At 63.3% G+C, this 15,227-nt stretch overlaps 2 protein-coding genes across 2 annotated transcripts; one reads left to right on the plus strand and one right to left on the minus strand.

The window, feature by feature from the left end:
- Positions 1–752: 752 nt before the first annotated feature.
- On the plus strand, positions 753–9,295 carry MAMDC4 (MAM domain containing 4). Its single transcript, XM_063650143.1, has 27 exons — positions 753–798; positions 1,418–1,633; positions 1,709–1,882; positions 1,969–2,094; positions 2,201–2,331; positions 2,416–2,500; positions 2,636–2,761; positions 2,958–3,095; positions 3,181–3,269; positions 3,348–3,521; positions 3,665–3,749; positions 3,842–4,030; positions 4,132–4,248; positions 4,418–4,549; positions 5,110–5,226; positions 5,378–5,512; positions 5,636–5,769; positions 5,838–6,057; positions 6,130–6,267; positions 6,450–6,568; positions 6,651–6,741; positions 6,865–7,011; positions 7,184–7,318; positions 7,470–7,597; positions 7,674–7,782; positions 8,378–8,556; positions 9,064–9,295. The coding sequence occupies exons 1-27, from the start codon at positions 753–755 to the stop codon at positions 9,103–9,105; spliced, it is 3,522 nt and encodes a 1,173-aa protein (XP_063506213.1). The 3' UTR covers positions 9,106–9,295.
- A 1,316-nt stretch (positions 9,296–10,611) lies between these two features.
- EDF1 (endothelial differentiation related factor 1) lies at positions 10,612–15,227 on the minus strand. Its single transcript, XM_054502374.2, has 5 exons — positions 14,832–15,227; positions 12,320–12,371; positions 11,788–11,948; positions 11,406–11,499; positions 10,612–10,844 (listed from the first exon to the last, which is right to left on the minus strand). Exons 1-5 carry the CDS (start codon positions 15,012–15,014, stop codon positions 10,783–10,785), a joined length of 552 nt encoding a protein of 183 aa, XP_054358349.1. The 5' UTR covers positions 15,015–15,227; the 3' UTR covers positions 10,612–10,782.

Here is a 15,227-nt window from a genome sequence, read left to right on the forward strand (position 1 = left end):
CCTCTCCAGACGGGTGCTGTCATGACCACATTTTACAGACCGGGACACTGAGGCTCAGTGACACAGGCTCCGAGGTCACACCGTGGGAAATCACAAACAGGGCCTGGCTCCAAATACCACACTCCTTCCCCAGCCCCAAAGACCCTGCCCCAACATGGGTCTGTTTCATAAGGAACCGAAGTTTCTGGGCTCCTAGGGACCCTGTGTCTGGCACCGGACAGCACCTGGCTGCTCAGGACGAATGAATGACAGCGTGATCCTCCACACCCTGACTTGCAGGTTCCCCGAGGCTGAGAACGCAGGGACCAGCTCTGGTGCACGTGCTGGACTCCTGCAGCTACTGGGCTGGTTGAGTCCTGACCTTGGCGAGCACCAGGCTATTGCCAGAGGCACAGTGAGAGGCCACGGTGGCCTCTGCCCACCCCACACTGCCGAGCAGAGTCCTGGGGGGTGCCTGGGTACCTCCCCATTCCAGTGGGAACCTCCCCTTCACCAGGCAGGGCAGGGCAGGGTGGAAGAGCCTGACCTTGTGTCTGAGGGAGCCGGGCAGGTAGGAGCTGACCCTGGGTCAGAGGCCCCCTCCTGGGGCCGCTTTCACGGCCCATGCTTGGCACCGTCAGCACTGGGTGGGGCCGGGCCGAGGGGCCCTCCACTTAACAGCAGAGTTAGTGTGTGGGGCCAGTGCAGGCTGATAACCGCACAGAACTTCCCAGGCACCCTGTGGCTGCTGCACTGCTCCCTCTGGCCCAGCCATGCCTCTGCCCAGCCACCTGCTGCCCGCCTTGGTCCTGTTCCTGGGTAAGTAGTTGGCCCAGCCATGCCTCTGCCCAGCCACCTCCTGCCCGCCTTGGTCCTGTTCCTGGGTAAGTAGTCTGGTCCCACTCCTGAAGCAGGACCAGGGGCCCTGGCTTCTGAGCCTACCATCTGTGTGGCACTGACGGGCACCAGGGCTGACGCCTGAGCCCCAAAGGGAAGGAGGGTTGCAAGGTACTGCCTTGGCCGGCCTGCAAGGGGGGTGACCCGGAATCAGCCCATGGGGTCCTCAGGCCTGCCAAGCAAAGGAAGAGGCAAGACTCCCCTCCCAGTCTGGGACAAAAGGGCTCAAGAGGCACCCCCAGCTCTGCCAGCCTTCATCTGCCACCCTTGGACTGGGTGGAGCCTGTGGGGGGCCCTGGGCCGCCCATCGATGCCTCCCATTAGGGGTCGCCCTCCTAGTGCCCAGTTCCCTGCTGGGCACGCTGGGTTCCTGCTACCTTTCTTGGGGTGCCCCATGGTCAGGTCCTCACCCCCGAGCATGCCCAGGCCCCCTCCCCAGCCTCTTCAGGGCTGGAAACAGGAATGTGCTGTGCTTGGTCCTGAGCCGGGTGGGAGTTCTCAGTGGGTCCCGGCCCCTCCCTGCCCCATCTCCTGGTCTGAGGGGCTTCCCTGGACAAAAGATGTCCAGTGCTAAACCGGCTAGTCCTAGGCAGGCTGGGATGGCTGGTCACCCTGCCCCCAGGCCACCTGGCTGTCAACCTCCCAGCAGCAGGGTCCTCAGGCTGGGCCTGGGTCCCCAACCACTGCAGGAGCCCTGGCCAGGCCGTGTGCAACTTCGTGTGTGACTGCAGGGACTGCTCAGATGAGGCCCAGTGTGGTGAGCCAAGGCCAGATGGGCGGGCAGGGCCAGTGTGAGCAGGTCTGGCGCACACCTGACCACCCACTCTCCCAGGTTACCACGGGGCTTCGCCCACCCGGGGAGCCCCCTTCGCCTGTGACTTCGAGCAGGACCCCTGCGGCTGGCGGGACATTAGCACCTCAGGCTACAGCTGGCTCCGAGACAGGGCGGGGGCCGCACTGGAGGGTCCTGGGCCTCACTCAGACCACACACTGGGCACCGACTTGGGTGAGGTCAGGGCGAGTCTCTGTGCGCCCCTGTCCCAACACCCTCCTTGCTCCCTGCCCCGTCTCCTGACCTCTTTTCTGGGCCAGGCTGGTACATGGCTGTTGGAACCCACCAAGGGAAAGAGGCATCCACCGCAGTCCTGCGCTCGCCAACCCTGCGAGAGGCAGCCTCCTCCTGCAAGCTGAGGCTCTGGTACCACGCGGCCTCTGGAGGTGCACCCTGGACCCCCAAGGCTCATGGGGGGTGCCCAAGGGGAGGGCGGGTGGGCAGCTGGGGACGAGCAGGGCCGCAGCTGCCCTGGGACCCCTGACATTGCAGATGTGGCTGAGCTGCGGCTGGAGCTGACCCATGGCCCAGAGACCCTGACTCTGTGGCAGAGCACAGGGCCCTGGGGCCCTGGCTGGCAGGAGTTGGCAGTGACCACAGGCCGCATCCAGGGTGACTTCCGAGTGAGCTGGGAGGGTCTGGACGAGTGGGGGCCTTGAGGGGGGGTCTGGGCCCTGACTTAGGTCCTGAGGGCCTGTTCTCTTCAGGTGACCTTCTCTGCCACCCGAAATGCCACCCACAGGGGCGCTGTGGCTCTAGATGACCTAGAGTTCTGGGACTGTGGTCTACCCAGTAAGGCACTGGCTCTTCCTGTTCCACCCCCGGGAGGGCCCCCAGCTTGCCCACTCCCCTGCTCAGACCCTGTCTGCCCCCGAGAGCCCTCCCACTCCTGGGGCCTCGGTGAAGGGTTAACCCTGCCCCACCCAGCCCCCCAGGCCAGCTGTCCCCTGGGACACCACCACTGCCAGAACAAGGTCTGCGTGGAGCCCCAGCAGCTGTGCGACGGGGAAGACAATTGCGGGGACCTGTCTGATGAGAACCCACACACCTGTGGTGAGGCCAGGGTGGGGGCCCAGGCTGGGAGACTGGATGCCTCAGTGGGGGCCCTGGCACTCATCCAGGAGGGGGTACCTTGGATCCTTGGATGGTCCTTCTGGGGGTGTGGTTGCCAGGGCCACCCTGGAGCTGGGGCCATACGGCTTCAGGAAGCACTGCCTGGTGGCCCTGACACGCCCACCTCCTGCCCTAGGCCGCCACATAGCCACCGACTTTGAGACAGGCCTGGGCCCATGGAACCGCTCGGAAGGCTGGTCCCGGAACCACAGCGCTGGTGGTCCTGAGCGCCCCTCCTGGCCACGCCGTGACCACAGCCGGAACAGTGCACAGGGTGAGGCCCACAGAGGACCCGGCCCAGGCCCTGCCCACGTGGCCACAGCCCAGCGGCCCTGGCCCACTCCCGTCCTTTCCCGCAGGCTCCTTTCTGGTCTCCGTGGCCGAGCCTGGCACCCCTGCTATACTCTCCAGCCCCGAATTCCAAGCCTCAGGCACCTCTAAGTGCTCGGTGAGATGGGTGGGGCTCACAGGGCCTCCATGCTGGCTGCCCAGGTGCAGGGCCCCCAGCCAGCTCTTGGTTCCACAGCTGGTCTTCTATCACTACCTGCACGGGTCTGAGGCTGGCTGCCTCCAGCTGTTCCTGCAGACTCTAGGGCCCGGCGCCCCCCAGGCCCCCGTCCTGCTGCGGAGGCGCCGAGGGGAGCTGGGGACCGCCTGGGTCCGAGACCGTGTTGACATCCAGAGCACCCACCCCTTCCAGGTAGGGAACAGCAAGAGGGTGGGGTCTGGGGAGCCGCGCTGTGGGCAGGGGAGGGGAACCCACAAGGTACCCGCTGCGGGTGGACAGGGACCAGACCCCAGGGGGAAACAGGCTGGGCACCCCCTGAGCCCCTCTGCCCTCAGATCCTCCTGGCCGGGCAGACAGGCCCAGGGGGCGTCGTGGGTCTGGACGACCTCATCCTGTCTGACCACTGCAGACCAGTCTTGGGTGAGCCTGCTGACTCTGCCCTACCCTGCCTTGCCCTGGAGAGGCACAGCACTCCCCATCCCTGCCACCTGACACCAGTTCTGCCCCCACAGAGGTGTCCACCCTGCAGCCGCTGCCTCCTGGGCCCTGGGCCCCAGCCCCCCAGCCCCTGCTGCCCAGCTCGCGGCTCCAGGATTCCTGCAAGCAGGGGCATCTCGCCTGCGGGGACTTGTGTGTGCCCCCGGAACAACTGTGTGACTTCGAGGAGCAGTGCGCAGGGGGCGAGGACGAGCAGGCCTGCGGTAAAGGGGCTCAACCTCCTGCTGTGCAGCCAACGGGGTAGACGCTGGGGCAGGCTGAGGACTCTGAGGACTCTGCCATTCAGTGCCGGCTGCTGTTTCAGGCACCACAGACTTTGAGTCTCCTGAGGCCGGGGGCTGGGAGGACGCCAGCGTGGGGCGGCTGCAGTGGCGGCGTCTCTCAGCCCAGGAGAGCCAGGGGTCCAGTGCAGCTGCTGCTGGTGAGGCCCAAGGCCCAAGGCTCAAGCCCCCACCCGGGTGTGAGCAGCGTCCTCAGAGGGATCTCTGCTCTGCCTCTGCACTACAGAGGGTCTCTGGACTGGGGATCCCTGAGGGAGAGAGTGGGGCCCTGGAAGGGATGAGGCTCTGAGCACCTTGCTCTTCCCCTAGGGCACTTCCTGTCTCTGCAGAGGGCCTGGGGGCAGCTAAGTGCTGAGGCCCGGGTCCTTACACCCCTCCTTGGCCCTTCTGGCCCCAGATGTGAACTCCACCTGGCTTATTATTTACAGAGTCAGCTCCGAGGTACCGCCACCCTCTGCAAGCTCCCTGGCCAGCCCCTGGGTGCTCCCTGCACAGTGGGAGGGGTCTGAGGCCGGGTAACCCACAGTGCCCCCTGCCCCGCTGGCCAGGCTTCCTGGCACTAGTTGTGGTGGACAACGGCTCCCGGGAGCTGGCATGGCAGGCCCTGAGCAGCAGTGCAGGCAGCTGGAAGGTGGACAAGGTCCTTCTAGGGGCCCGCCGCCGGCCCTTCCGGGTGAGGAGGGCAGCCCAGAGTGGGAGCTCCACTGGAGCGGGCACTGACTTAACGGTCCTCCTCATCCCCCTACCCCATGAAGCTGGAGTTTGTCGGTTTGGCGGACTTGGATGGCCCTGACCAGCAGGGAGCTGGGGTGGACAACGTGACCCTGAGGGACTGTAGCCCCACAGTGACCACCGAGAGAGACAGAGGTTCCTGCTGCCTATCCTCACTCCCGCCTGGGTGCTCCCCTTACACTCCTCCAGGGACCCCGGAGCTTCCACCTTCTCAGGGCTCTGGAGGGGGAGGGGGGAAGGTGTGTGACGCCACCTGGCCCCACCCCCAGAGGTCTCCTGTAACTTTGAGCGGGACACATGCAGCTGGTACCCAGGCCACCTCTCAGACACACACTGGCGCTGGGTGGAGAGCCGCGGGCCTGACCACGACCACACCACAGGCCAAGGTACGACAGCGCTCAGGCCGGGGGTGGCTTTCAGATGGGAGTGGGGCATCTCTGCAGCACAGCCCCATGTCCCCTGCAGGCCACTCAGGCCGGGGGTGGCTTTCAGACGGGAGTGGGGCATCTCTGCAGCACAGCTCCATGTCCCCTGCAGGCCACTTTGTGCTCCTGGACCCCACAGACCCCCTGGCCTGGGGCCACAGCGCCCACCTGCTCTCCAGGCCCCAGGTGCCAACAGCACCCACGGAGTGTCTCAGCTTCTGGTACCACCTCCATGGGCCCCAGATTGGTGAGTGGACCTGGGAGCAGGGCAGGGCCTGTGGGGAGGCCCCCGGGGGTTCAGAGTCCCCCGCTCTGACACCCATCAAGGCACAGGAGGAAGGTCAGTTATGGACTGGTCCCCTCCCTGCAGGGACTCTGCGCCTAGCCATGAGACGGGAAGGGGAGGAGACACCCCTATGGTCACGGTCAGGCACCCAGGGCAACCGCTGGCATGAGGCCTGGGCCACCCTTTCCCACCAGCCTGGCTCCCGTGCCCAGTACCAGGTGAGGCCTGGCACCCGGGTGGGAGGACAGAGCAGGGCCCCTGGCCAGCTGACACCTTCCACCCCTAGCTGCTGTTCGAGGGCCTCCGGGACGGATACCATGGCACCATGGCGCTGGATGATGTGGCCGTGCGGCCGGGCCCCTGCTGGGCCCCTAATTACTGCTCCTTTGAGGACTCAGACTGCGGCTTCTCCCCTGGAGGCCAGGGTCTCTGGAGGCGGCAGGCCAGTGCCTCAGGCCATGCTGCCTGGGGCCCCCCAACAGACCATACCACTGAGACAGCCCAAGGTATGGGGGCCTGGCAGGGGCAGGGATTAAGGGGCTGGCCAGGGGCTGGCAGGCTGATGCTGGCACCTCCAGGGCACTACATGGTGGTGGACACAAGCCCAGACGCACTGCCCCGGGGTCAGACGGCCTCCCTGACCTCCAAGGAGCACAGGCCCCTGGCCCAGCCTGCTTGTCTGACCTTCTGGTACCACGGGAGCCTCCGCAGCCCAGGTGAGGGGCTTTGGGAGGGGGCCCCAATGGGCTCAGGGAAGCTTGGCCTGATGTCCCCACCAGCCTTGTGCTGAGGCCACTGAGGAGCCTCTTGCGCCCGCCAGGCCGGGAGCCTGGGAGCTCAGACCAGGGCCTGCAGGTGCTCTCCCCGCACTGCTGACCTGGGCCGCCCCTGCTGGCAGGCACCCTGCGGGTCTACCTGGAGGAGCGCGGGAGGCACCAGGTGCTCAACCTCAGTGCCCACGGCGGGCTTGCCTGGCGCCTGGGCAGCGTGGACGTGCAGGCCGAGCGAGCCTGGAGGGTGAGTGCAGGGTGGGGTGCCCCTCCCCCTCCCCCGAGGGCTGCCTGGACCCGCTGAGGCTGCCCTGCCCTGCACCCGCCAGGTGGTGTTTGAGGCAGTGGCCACAGACGTGGCACACTCCTACGTGGCTCTGGATGATCTGCTCCTCCAGGACGGGCCCTGCCCTCAGCCAGGTGGGAGCCCTGCTGTGGCCTCGGCCCTGCTCTGGGGCGACTGCCTAGCCCTTTCCCTTCGTAGTAGTGGTGCCCAGGGCTTAGGCCGTGTGGCAGCACCACTCACCCACCCATGTCCTGCAGGTTCCTGTGATTTTGAGTCTGGCCTGTGTGGCTGGAGCCACCTGGCCTGGCCCAGCCTGGGCGGATACAGCTGGGACTGGGGCGGGGGAGCCACCCCGTCTCGTTACCCCCAGCCCCCTGTGGACCACACCCTGGGTACAGAGGCAGGTATGTGCCCACTGGAGCCAGGTGGAGAGGCACACACAGCCACCTAGCCTCCTGCTGCCCACCCACAGAGTACATGCCCCATCCAGAGGAGGCCCTGCTCACCCAGCCTCTGCTCGGGCCCTGAGGGCTGGCTCTGCCCATCAGCTGGGCATCAGCCTCCTCTTGTTCCCAGGCCACTTTGCCTTCTTTGAAACTGGCGTGCTGGGCCCTGGGGGCCGGGCCGCCTGGCTGCGCAGCGAGCCTCTGCCGGCCACCCCAGCCTCCTGCCTCCGCTTCTGGTATCACATGGGCTTTCCTGAGCACTTCTGTGAGTCTGGCTGGGCCAATGGGTGCCTGGGCAATGGGGGCAGCAGGGGTCCAGGAGCAGAGGTGGGGAGGGGGCCTCCCCAGCCTGCCCCTGGTTAGGCGTGCAGGAGCCCCAGGACCTCAGGCCTGACACGCCCTGGCCCTGCTCTCAGACAAGGGGGAGCTGAAGGTGCTGCTGCACAGTGCCCAGGGCCAGCTGGCTGTGTGGGGCGCAGGCGGGCATCGGCGGCACCAGTGGCTGGAGGCCCAGGTGGAGGTAGCCAGTGCCAAGGAGTTCCAGGTGAGGCCGGCTGTGGGCCAGGAGCCTCCTCCTCCTCCACCCAGGGCCCATACAGACTCCTTTCCTTCCCTATCAGATCGTGTTTGAAGCCACTCTGGGCAGCCAGCCAGCCCTGGGGCCCATTGCCCTGGATGATGTGGAGTATCTGGCCGGGCAGCGTTGCCAGCAGCCTGCCCCCAGCCCGGGTGAGCCCTGGGCTGCAGTGGAGGCACGGAGGAGGGCCCAAGGGGCCAGCCCAGCTCGGGGTTTGCCAGGCTTACCAGCGTGTGGTCCCAGGAGCTGCGAGCATGCTGCACCCAGACAGGACAAGAGAGCTGCCAGGCCCAGGCCCTGTGCCCTCCCCACTCTGCCTTGCTCACCCCTGGGGCCGCTGCCCAGGCTGGGCTGTCCCTGGGGTGCAGCCTTTGGGGCCTGCCCTGCCTGGCTGTGGCCTCTGTGCTCCCTGTGCCCACACCCAGGGCAAGGTCCATCCTGGAGGAACCGCCAGCCAGGTCAGGGTAGCCACTGACTGCTCTCACTTGGTGAGGGAAAGAATCTCGCCTGGGGCCATGAGCCCCACCAAGTCTGCAGACAGCAGCTGCCTGCCTGCCAGGCCCCATCCTTGTGGTAGCAGAACCAATACCCTCTGCCTTTGAAATAGGGGTGAACCCCAGGAGCCAGCAGAGGCTGAGGGGACCAGGCAGCCCCAGGCTTCCTCCTTAGCCTCAGATGTGGGGGCTGGACCCGGACACCTGAACTGGGGGCTGCTTTGGAGGGCTCATGTGTCCCTACGGCCCACAGGGGACACAGCCACACCCGTGTCTGTGCCAGCTGCGGTTGGCAGTGCCCTCCTATTGCTCATGCTCCTGGTGCTGCTGGGACTTGGGGGACGGCGCTGGCTGCAGAAGAGGGGGAGCTGCCCCTTCCAGAGCAACAGAGAGGCCACAGCCCCCGGCTTTGACAACATCCTTTTCAATGCGGTAGGAGCCCCTGGGGATGGGTGGGCAGGAGCCTCTGTGCTCAGCTGTGACCCTAGAGGGCGGGCAGTGGTGGGACACAACCCCCCAGGGAGGAGCCCCCACCTGTGCAAGGCCCATCCTTGCCCTCCCTGCCCTGCCTCTCCCAGCCACCACTGTCAAAGCTCCTCCTCCTTGGCCGGGCGCGGTGGCTCACACCTGTAATCCCAGCACTTTGGGAGGTTGAGGTGGGCGGATCACCTGAGGTCAGGAGTTTGAGACCAGCCTGCCTGACATGCTGAAACCCCAACTCTACTAAAAATACAAAAAATTAGCTGGGTATGGTGGCAGGAACCTGTAATCCCAACTACTCAGGAGGCTGAGGCAGGAGAATCGCTTGAACCAGGGAGGCAGGGGTTGCAGTGAGCCAAGATCGTGCCATTGCACTCCATCCTGGTTGACAAGAGCGAAACTCCGTCTCACGAAAGAAAGAAAGAAAGAAAAAAAAAAAGCTCCTCTTCCTCCTCCTAGGATGGTGTCAGCCTCCCGGCATCTGTCACCAGTGATCCGTAGACCACCCCAGACAAGGCCCCGCTTCCTCACGTGACATCCAGCACTTGGTCAGACCCTAGCCAGGGACCGGACACCTGCCCTGCCTAGGCTGGGACAGGCTGCAGGTCTCAGGACATGCCGAGGCCTGGGCGTTCCCTGCCCTGTGCTCTGTTGCTCTGTGAATAAACACCCTGGCCCATGAGGGCAGCCCAAGCTCCCAGGGTGAAGTCAGTGTGTCCACACTTTACCAGCCAGTGAGGGTGGGGGCTGCAGTGTTAGTGCTAGGGGGCGCCTGCTTGCTTCTGGATGCAGCTCAGGAACCAGAGACAAGGGGACCCTCTCTCATCAGGACATAGACCCACCCAGGACAAGGGCCGGGGCAGGCCCTACCAGCTAGGGGCTCTGCATCTATTGAGGACAACAGTGAAACTGACCCACAGCATCAGGGGCATGCAGAGGAGATGACCCTTAGGGGACAGGGTGCATGGAGCATGCCCGGAGGAGAGAAGTGCCCCAGCTGGGCCCACTGCTGTGGTACAGGCCTGAGCTGCCCCAGGGGCTGTGGGTCACAGTGCCCAGGTCACCGGGTGCCCCAGGGCTGTGGGTCGCAGTGCCCAGCTAACCGGGTGCCTCAGGGCTGCGGCTGAGCCCTTCCCTTTGGCCATCATGCCTGGGCAGGAGGGTGACCCTGTGAAGCTGTCACCGGGCCTGGGGCACCAGCAGAGGACTGCTGTCCTAACGCAGGGTCAATGTCATTAACCTCAGCTCCCAGAGCTCTGCTCCTCCATGTGGGTGACTCAGGCACAGCCCATGGTGAGGGCCTGGTCTTGTGGCCTCTGAGGCCTGGCTGTGGGTGGCTGTTCCCAGGGAGGGTAGCGATACCCAGACCTGTGCAGCCAGGCCCCCTCCTGCCCACAGGAAAGCCCTACCCTGCCTCATGAACACACGTCTGCCACCAGGAGCCATGCAGTGCTGGAGAGCACAGCACAGCACCCTTGCCAGCCGCTGGGCTCCCATCCGCCCTGGGGACTAGGTCCCAGCAGAGGGTGGCGGTCAGGCACGGCTAGCGCCGTCCCTCATCTTCAGGTGCCATGGGGCTGACCAGTGCCCGCTAACTGTCCACGCAGATGGGCGAAGAGGAAATGGCCCTGCAGAGAGACCTTCAGAGCTCCCCCTGGCAGCCCACTCCCGGGCATCAGTCATGAAAATTCACCAGCTTTCCCCACAACTAGGGGCCTGGGAGCTGAGAGCAGGACTAGATGATCTGGCCCCAGCGCCAAGGGCAGGAACTTTTCCCAGCTTCTCTTTAGAGCTGCATCAGAGAAAGCAGCACCCAGTGACACCACTCCTCTTCCTTCCCCACCTTGGGCCTCCACCCTTCACCCTTGTATAAGGTGGTGCTCAGAGCTCCCCGAGGCCTCCGAGCCACAACCACTACTGGGCAGACACCCCAGGACAGGAAGGCGGAGTTCTGCACCCTGATCTGAGGAACATGACGTAGGGAGAAAAACAGTCAGCAGAACCCAACGCTTTGCAAGGTTTTGTTTGTTTGACAGCAAGAGTGGGCTGGGGAGGGTCCCCCACAAGCTGGACCCCTTGTTCCGTTCGGCCCGTGAGGAGACCCACGGCGGTGCTGGCGGCCAAGGGGAACCGGCGGAACGAGATCAGCTGGAGCGCACTGATTTCGAGGCTTTGTGTTCATTTCGCCCTAGGCCCCTTCTCGATGGGCTTTCCAATGTCCTTTCCCCGGAGCTTGAGGCCTGAAATGAGCCACAGCCACTGGCCACTGCAGCGTCAGCTCCCTCCCCACCCCCAACGCTGCCCCTCTTCAACATCTTCCCAGGGAAGGGGGGGCACACCGCTCCCGTGCCTCACTGGGCTCTCAGCACACAAGCACTCCTGGTTCTCACATCTAATTTTGAAGAGGATGAGTCTGATCATCTCAGACAACAGAGCATGAACACCCCTCTCCGGAAGACCCGGAGCCAGGGTCCTCTGCAGAACTGGCTTCCGGCCCCATGCTGACAGGGCCCGGACTCGCTGTGCTCAGGCTCAGAGAACCATGGCCAACAGCACAGGCTGACGGGAACTGGCAAGGGGAAGGGACTCAGACTCCACTTGCTCTTAGGGGTTTCCTGAGGCCTGCAGAGCCCCCACCATCCCTCAGTCTGTACTACCTGGAGAAGCAAAGCTCCAGAATTCAGAGAACAGGGGACCCCCTGGGCCATCTTCTTCCCCCGAATCCTGCTCTCACCAACCCCAGCTGGGAGCGGGTAGCCTCCCTGTCCCGTGGACCCAGTGAAGGGTGGAGGGACACTCACCAATGGCTCGCTCGATTTTGCCCAGCACCTGGTTATTGGGTATGGCCCGTCCGCTCTCATAGTCCGCGATCACCTGTGGCTTCTCATTGATTTTCTAAAGAGAAGATGAGATTTATACACATCAGCTCCACTAGGACTGCTGTGAAACCAGGCGCGGAGCGTCGCCTGAGAGCAGCAGCTTCTGGGGCCCCTGGGGTATGCACCCACACGCAGCTGGGTTTTGTGCGACAGGCAGTGAGAGCTGGGCTGACCTGGCTTCCCGAGGCATTCCCTGCAGGGGCACCAGGGGGGTAGAGCCCACCCTCCCCATGCTATCTGAACACCGGCCATCCCCCTCCCCAAACCCACAACCCAGGAGGAGTGAGAGCCCGCGCAGCCTCACCGTGGCCAGGTCCTTCTGCGTAAGCCCCTTGCTCTGCCGACCCTGCTGGATCACCTTGCCCACCTCCAGGGTCACCCTGTCATGGTGCAGCTCCTCCGTCTCCCGGTCCAGCTTGGCCGTGTTCTTGGTGATAGAATGTTGTTTGTTCTGGCCAGCAGCCCCTGGAGTTGGTGTGAGGCAAAAGCAGAGGAGAGGGTTTGGAATTAACCTGAAGAAAAAACGTTTCAGAGCGGTAACCAGACCCCAGAGGCTGCCTGAGCCCAAGGGGACATGGGAACCCAGGCTGTCCCAACTTCACACACCTCAGGGCATGGACTTCCAGAGTTTTCTCTCAGTTATGAGGACAGGCAGCTGTACTCATGCCAACCAGAGCTGCTCTGGGAAGATGGCTGCCTCCCAGGGCTCCAGCCAGCACCAGTGCAGGCAGGCACTCAGCTAACAACGTCCCTGGGGTCACCGTGCACACCACATCCACCAGCACATGGACCACATGGCACAGCCTTATGTTGCAAGCGGAAACACAAGTACCTACATTTCTTGGAAGTCTCTACGTCTTCTCCTCGTCTCTGTGCCGCTAAGATAGCCTAGAAAATTAGAAAACATCAGTGGATCAAAATTAGCTTTGACAGTGTCCAGCACACACCAATTCAGGCCTGCTGTTAGCCAGTTAGCACACTGCTAAGGACTAGTGGTGCCCAAAGACTGATATGCAGTGCTGGGTTCAATTATCCAAGCTCAACTAGGCACCGTGGCTTATGCCTGTAATCCCAGCACTTTGGGAAACCAAAGTAGCAGGATCACTTGAGGCCACGAGTTCGAGACCAGCCTGGGCAACACAGCAAGATCCTGTCTCTACAAAAAATAAAATAAAAAAATTATCAGGCATTGTGGTGCACGCCTGTAGAGGGAGGCTAGGGCAGGAGGATCACTTAAGCCCAGGAGTTTGAGGCTGTGGTGGGCTATGATAACGCCACTGCACTCCAACCTGGGAGACAGAGTGAGACACTGTCTAAAAAAACAAAACACAACAAAACCCCAAACTCATTATACAAAAGCCTCTACAATCAGATGTCTAAGAAACTCACAATTAACTGCTAAGAGAACACCACCTCCTTTGCTGTTGTGAAAGACACACTAGGGATTTTTTTTTTTTTTTAAGAGTTGAGGTCTTGCTACGTTGCCCAGGCTGGTCTGGAACTCCTGGGCTCAAGTGAGCCTCTGGCCTCAGCCTCCCTCCTGAATAGCTGGTATGCGTTAGTGGATTCTTTTTGAGAAATCATATTTAGCGTAGATTTACTTTTCTGCTGGACTCTACTGCAAAAGTAGGAAGGAACACCAAATGCTGGCCTGGTGTGGCCTTCCTCCCTGAATCTGGCTCCTAGTAACACAGAGATGACGCATCTCCTGCAGGCTCCCCAGAAACATCACCAATAACAGTGATGCTATCTCATCTACAGTTACTGAATATTAATATAACGTATTTCTTAACTTTTTTTTTTTTTGAGACAGAGTCTCACTCTGTCGCCTAGGCTGGAATGCAGTGGCATGATCTCGGCTCACTGCAACCTTTGCTCTCTGAGTTCAAGCAATTCTCCTGCCTCAGCCTCCCGAGTAGCTGGGATTACAGGCACCCGCCACTGCGCCTGGCTAATTTTTTGTATTTTTAGTAGAGATGGGGTTTCACCATCTTGGCCAGGCTGGTCTTGAACTCCTGACCTCATGATCCACCTGCCTTGGCCTCCCAGAGTGCTGGGATTACAGGCATCAGCCACCGTGCCCGGCCAACATTTCTACCACTTCAGAGAAGTGACTTGTGGAGCATCCTAAGTGTGATCTGCTCACAGATACTGCCACACAATTATTCCCATGACTCCTAGCTTGTGGCCATTAAGTTTCCTTTAAAAGAAAAGAAGAGTGAATTTGGTTTTGACTGTGCAACCAGTAAGGGTAGGGCAGACCAATGAATCCCTGTCACCAGAGCCCCAGCGCATCCTTGCCCAACTGGCCTCAAAGGCTTCAGCCCTAGGCCACCTGAGGGTACGAATGAGGCAGAGGCGGTGACTAAACTGTCCTCCCTATTACATCAGACTCACAACTGACTCTCAGATCCATCAGCCACATTGGTAATCTCCTTCCACAAGTACTGTTCAGGGCACGCCCATCTTCCACCCGTGCAACAGGGTCCACCTGCTCATGGGGTCCCCTGAGGCAGGCACTCTCTACAGCCTGTGATGCACCCAGGCAGGCTTCTTGGGCAGTATCTGACCAGCGGAGACCAGTAGAACCAAGCAGGCCCCAGGCAGAGAGAAAACTCTCAGGGAGGAGCCTACCCCCTGTCCCCAGCTCCTACTCAGGTCACTAACCTCTGCCCCGTACCCGGTCTCCCGCCCCAGGCCCTCAACTGCTGTCCAATGGCCCCCAGCCCTATCCCAACCCCAAGTCCCCACCCTCATCGCTGGTTCCTGCTGCTTTCCCCAGTCCCCACCCCCGTCCTAAGCCCTGTCCCCCACTCTAATCCCTGTTCTCCCAAGCCCTGTCCCCACCTCCATTCCTGCCCCCGTTCCCAGTGCCCACCCTGGTTCTCTGTCCCCTATCCTCACACAAGGCCCCCAGCCTTGTCCCCGCCCCCGTCTCCACCTCCCGCCTCTGTCCTCACACCTGTCCCCACCAACAGTCCCTGCCCCATCCCCTCCCCGCCCCACCCTGGCACTGGTCCCGGCCCTATCGCCTGCCCCTTGCCCCGTCCCGTTCCCTGCTCCTCTCCTCCTCCAGTCGCCCGCCCCCTGCCTCCTGGGTCCGTCCACCCCCACCTGGGTCCGCCCCCCACCTTCCCACCCCTATCCTTGCCCGGTCCTCCTACCCCTGCGATTCGCCCCGCCCCTCGAACCCCGCCGCCCTGCCCCCGGCACCCCAGCCTTGTCCCCGTCCCCTGCGCCCTGTCCCAGGCCCCGCCTGCCCTTCCCCGAGCCCCCTGCCCCGCGGTCCGTGGCCCCGGCCCAGCGTCCGCCCCGCCCGGCCCGGCCGCTCCTCAGTCAGCAAAGCACCTGCTTGGATTTGGCCTGGGCGGCCGTAGGGCCCTTCTTGCGCAGCACCGTCACCGTGTCCCAGTCGCTCTCGGCCATGGCGGGCGAAGACGAGCGTCCGTCTGGCGGCTCAGTGGCAGCTGCTAGAGACCTGGCGCGGCGACGCGACGTCGCCTCGGCGCCTCCCGGCTTCTGGCGTCCCATTGGCTGGCGGCACGCGGGGGGCGGGCACTTCCCGTGCTCGGGGCCATTCGGCGTTCGGCTAGTCTGAGGGTCGCCGTGGCCTGGCGCGGGCGACGTGGGAAGGACGACGTCGGGGCCTGGCCTGGCGAGGCGCGGCAGCCGCTGGGGGCGCAGGTCGGGAGGACCCCGGAGGCCGGGCCCCGCGGCCTCCGAGCACACGCGGGCGGCGGCTGC

This window comes from Pongo pygmaeus, chromosome 13, assembly GCF_028885625.2.
Source record: "Pongo pygmaeus isolate AG05252 chromosome 13, NHGRI_mPonPyg2-v2.0_pri, whole genome shotgun sequence".
In the NCBI taxonomy this organism is placed as follows: Eukaryota; Metazoa; Chordata; class Mammalia; order Primates; family Hominidae; genus Pongo; species Pongo pygmaeus.

Bases quoted from the DNA above. Each gene is read 5' to 3' on its own strand.
- MAMDC4 (XM_063650143.1), top strand. From the start codon at position 753: ATGCCTCTGCCCAGCCACCTGCTGCCCGCCTTGGTCCTGTTCCTGG. The intron at 2,332-2,415 runs GTGAGCTGGGAG...TGTTCTCTTCAG, and splicing joins GCATCCAGGGTGACTTCCGA to GTGACCTTCTCTGCCACCCG. The intron at 4,249-4,417 runs GTGAGGCCCAAG...CTCTTCCCCTAG, and splicing joins GTCCAGTGCAGCTGCTGCTG to GGCACTTCCTGTCTCTGCAG.
- EDF1 (XM_054502374.2), bottom strand. From the start codon at position 15,014: ATGGGACGCCAGAAGCCGGGAGGCGCCGAGGCGACGTCGCGTCGCCGC. The intron at 12,372-14,831 runs GTGCTTTGCTGA...CTAATTTTCTAG, and splicing joins CCCAGGCCAAATCCAAGCAG to GCTATCTTAGCGGCACAGAG. The intron at 11,500-11,787 runs GTGAGGCTGCGC...TCTTCTCTTTAG, and splicing joins CGCAGAAGGACCTGGCCACG to AAAATCAATGAGAAGCCACA.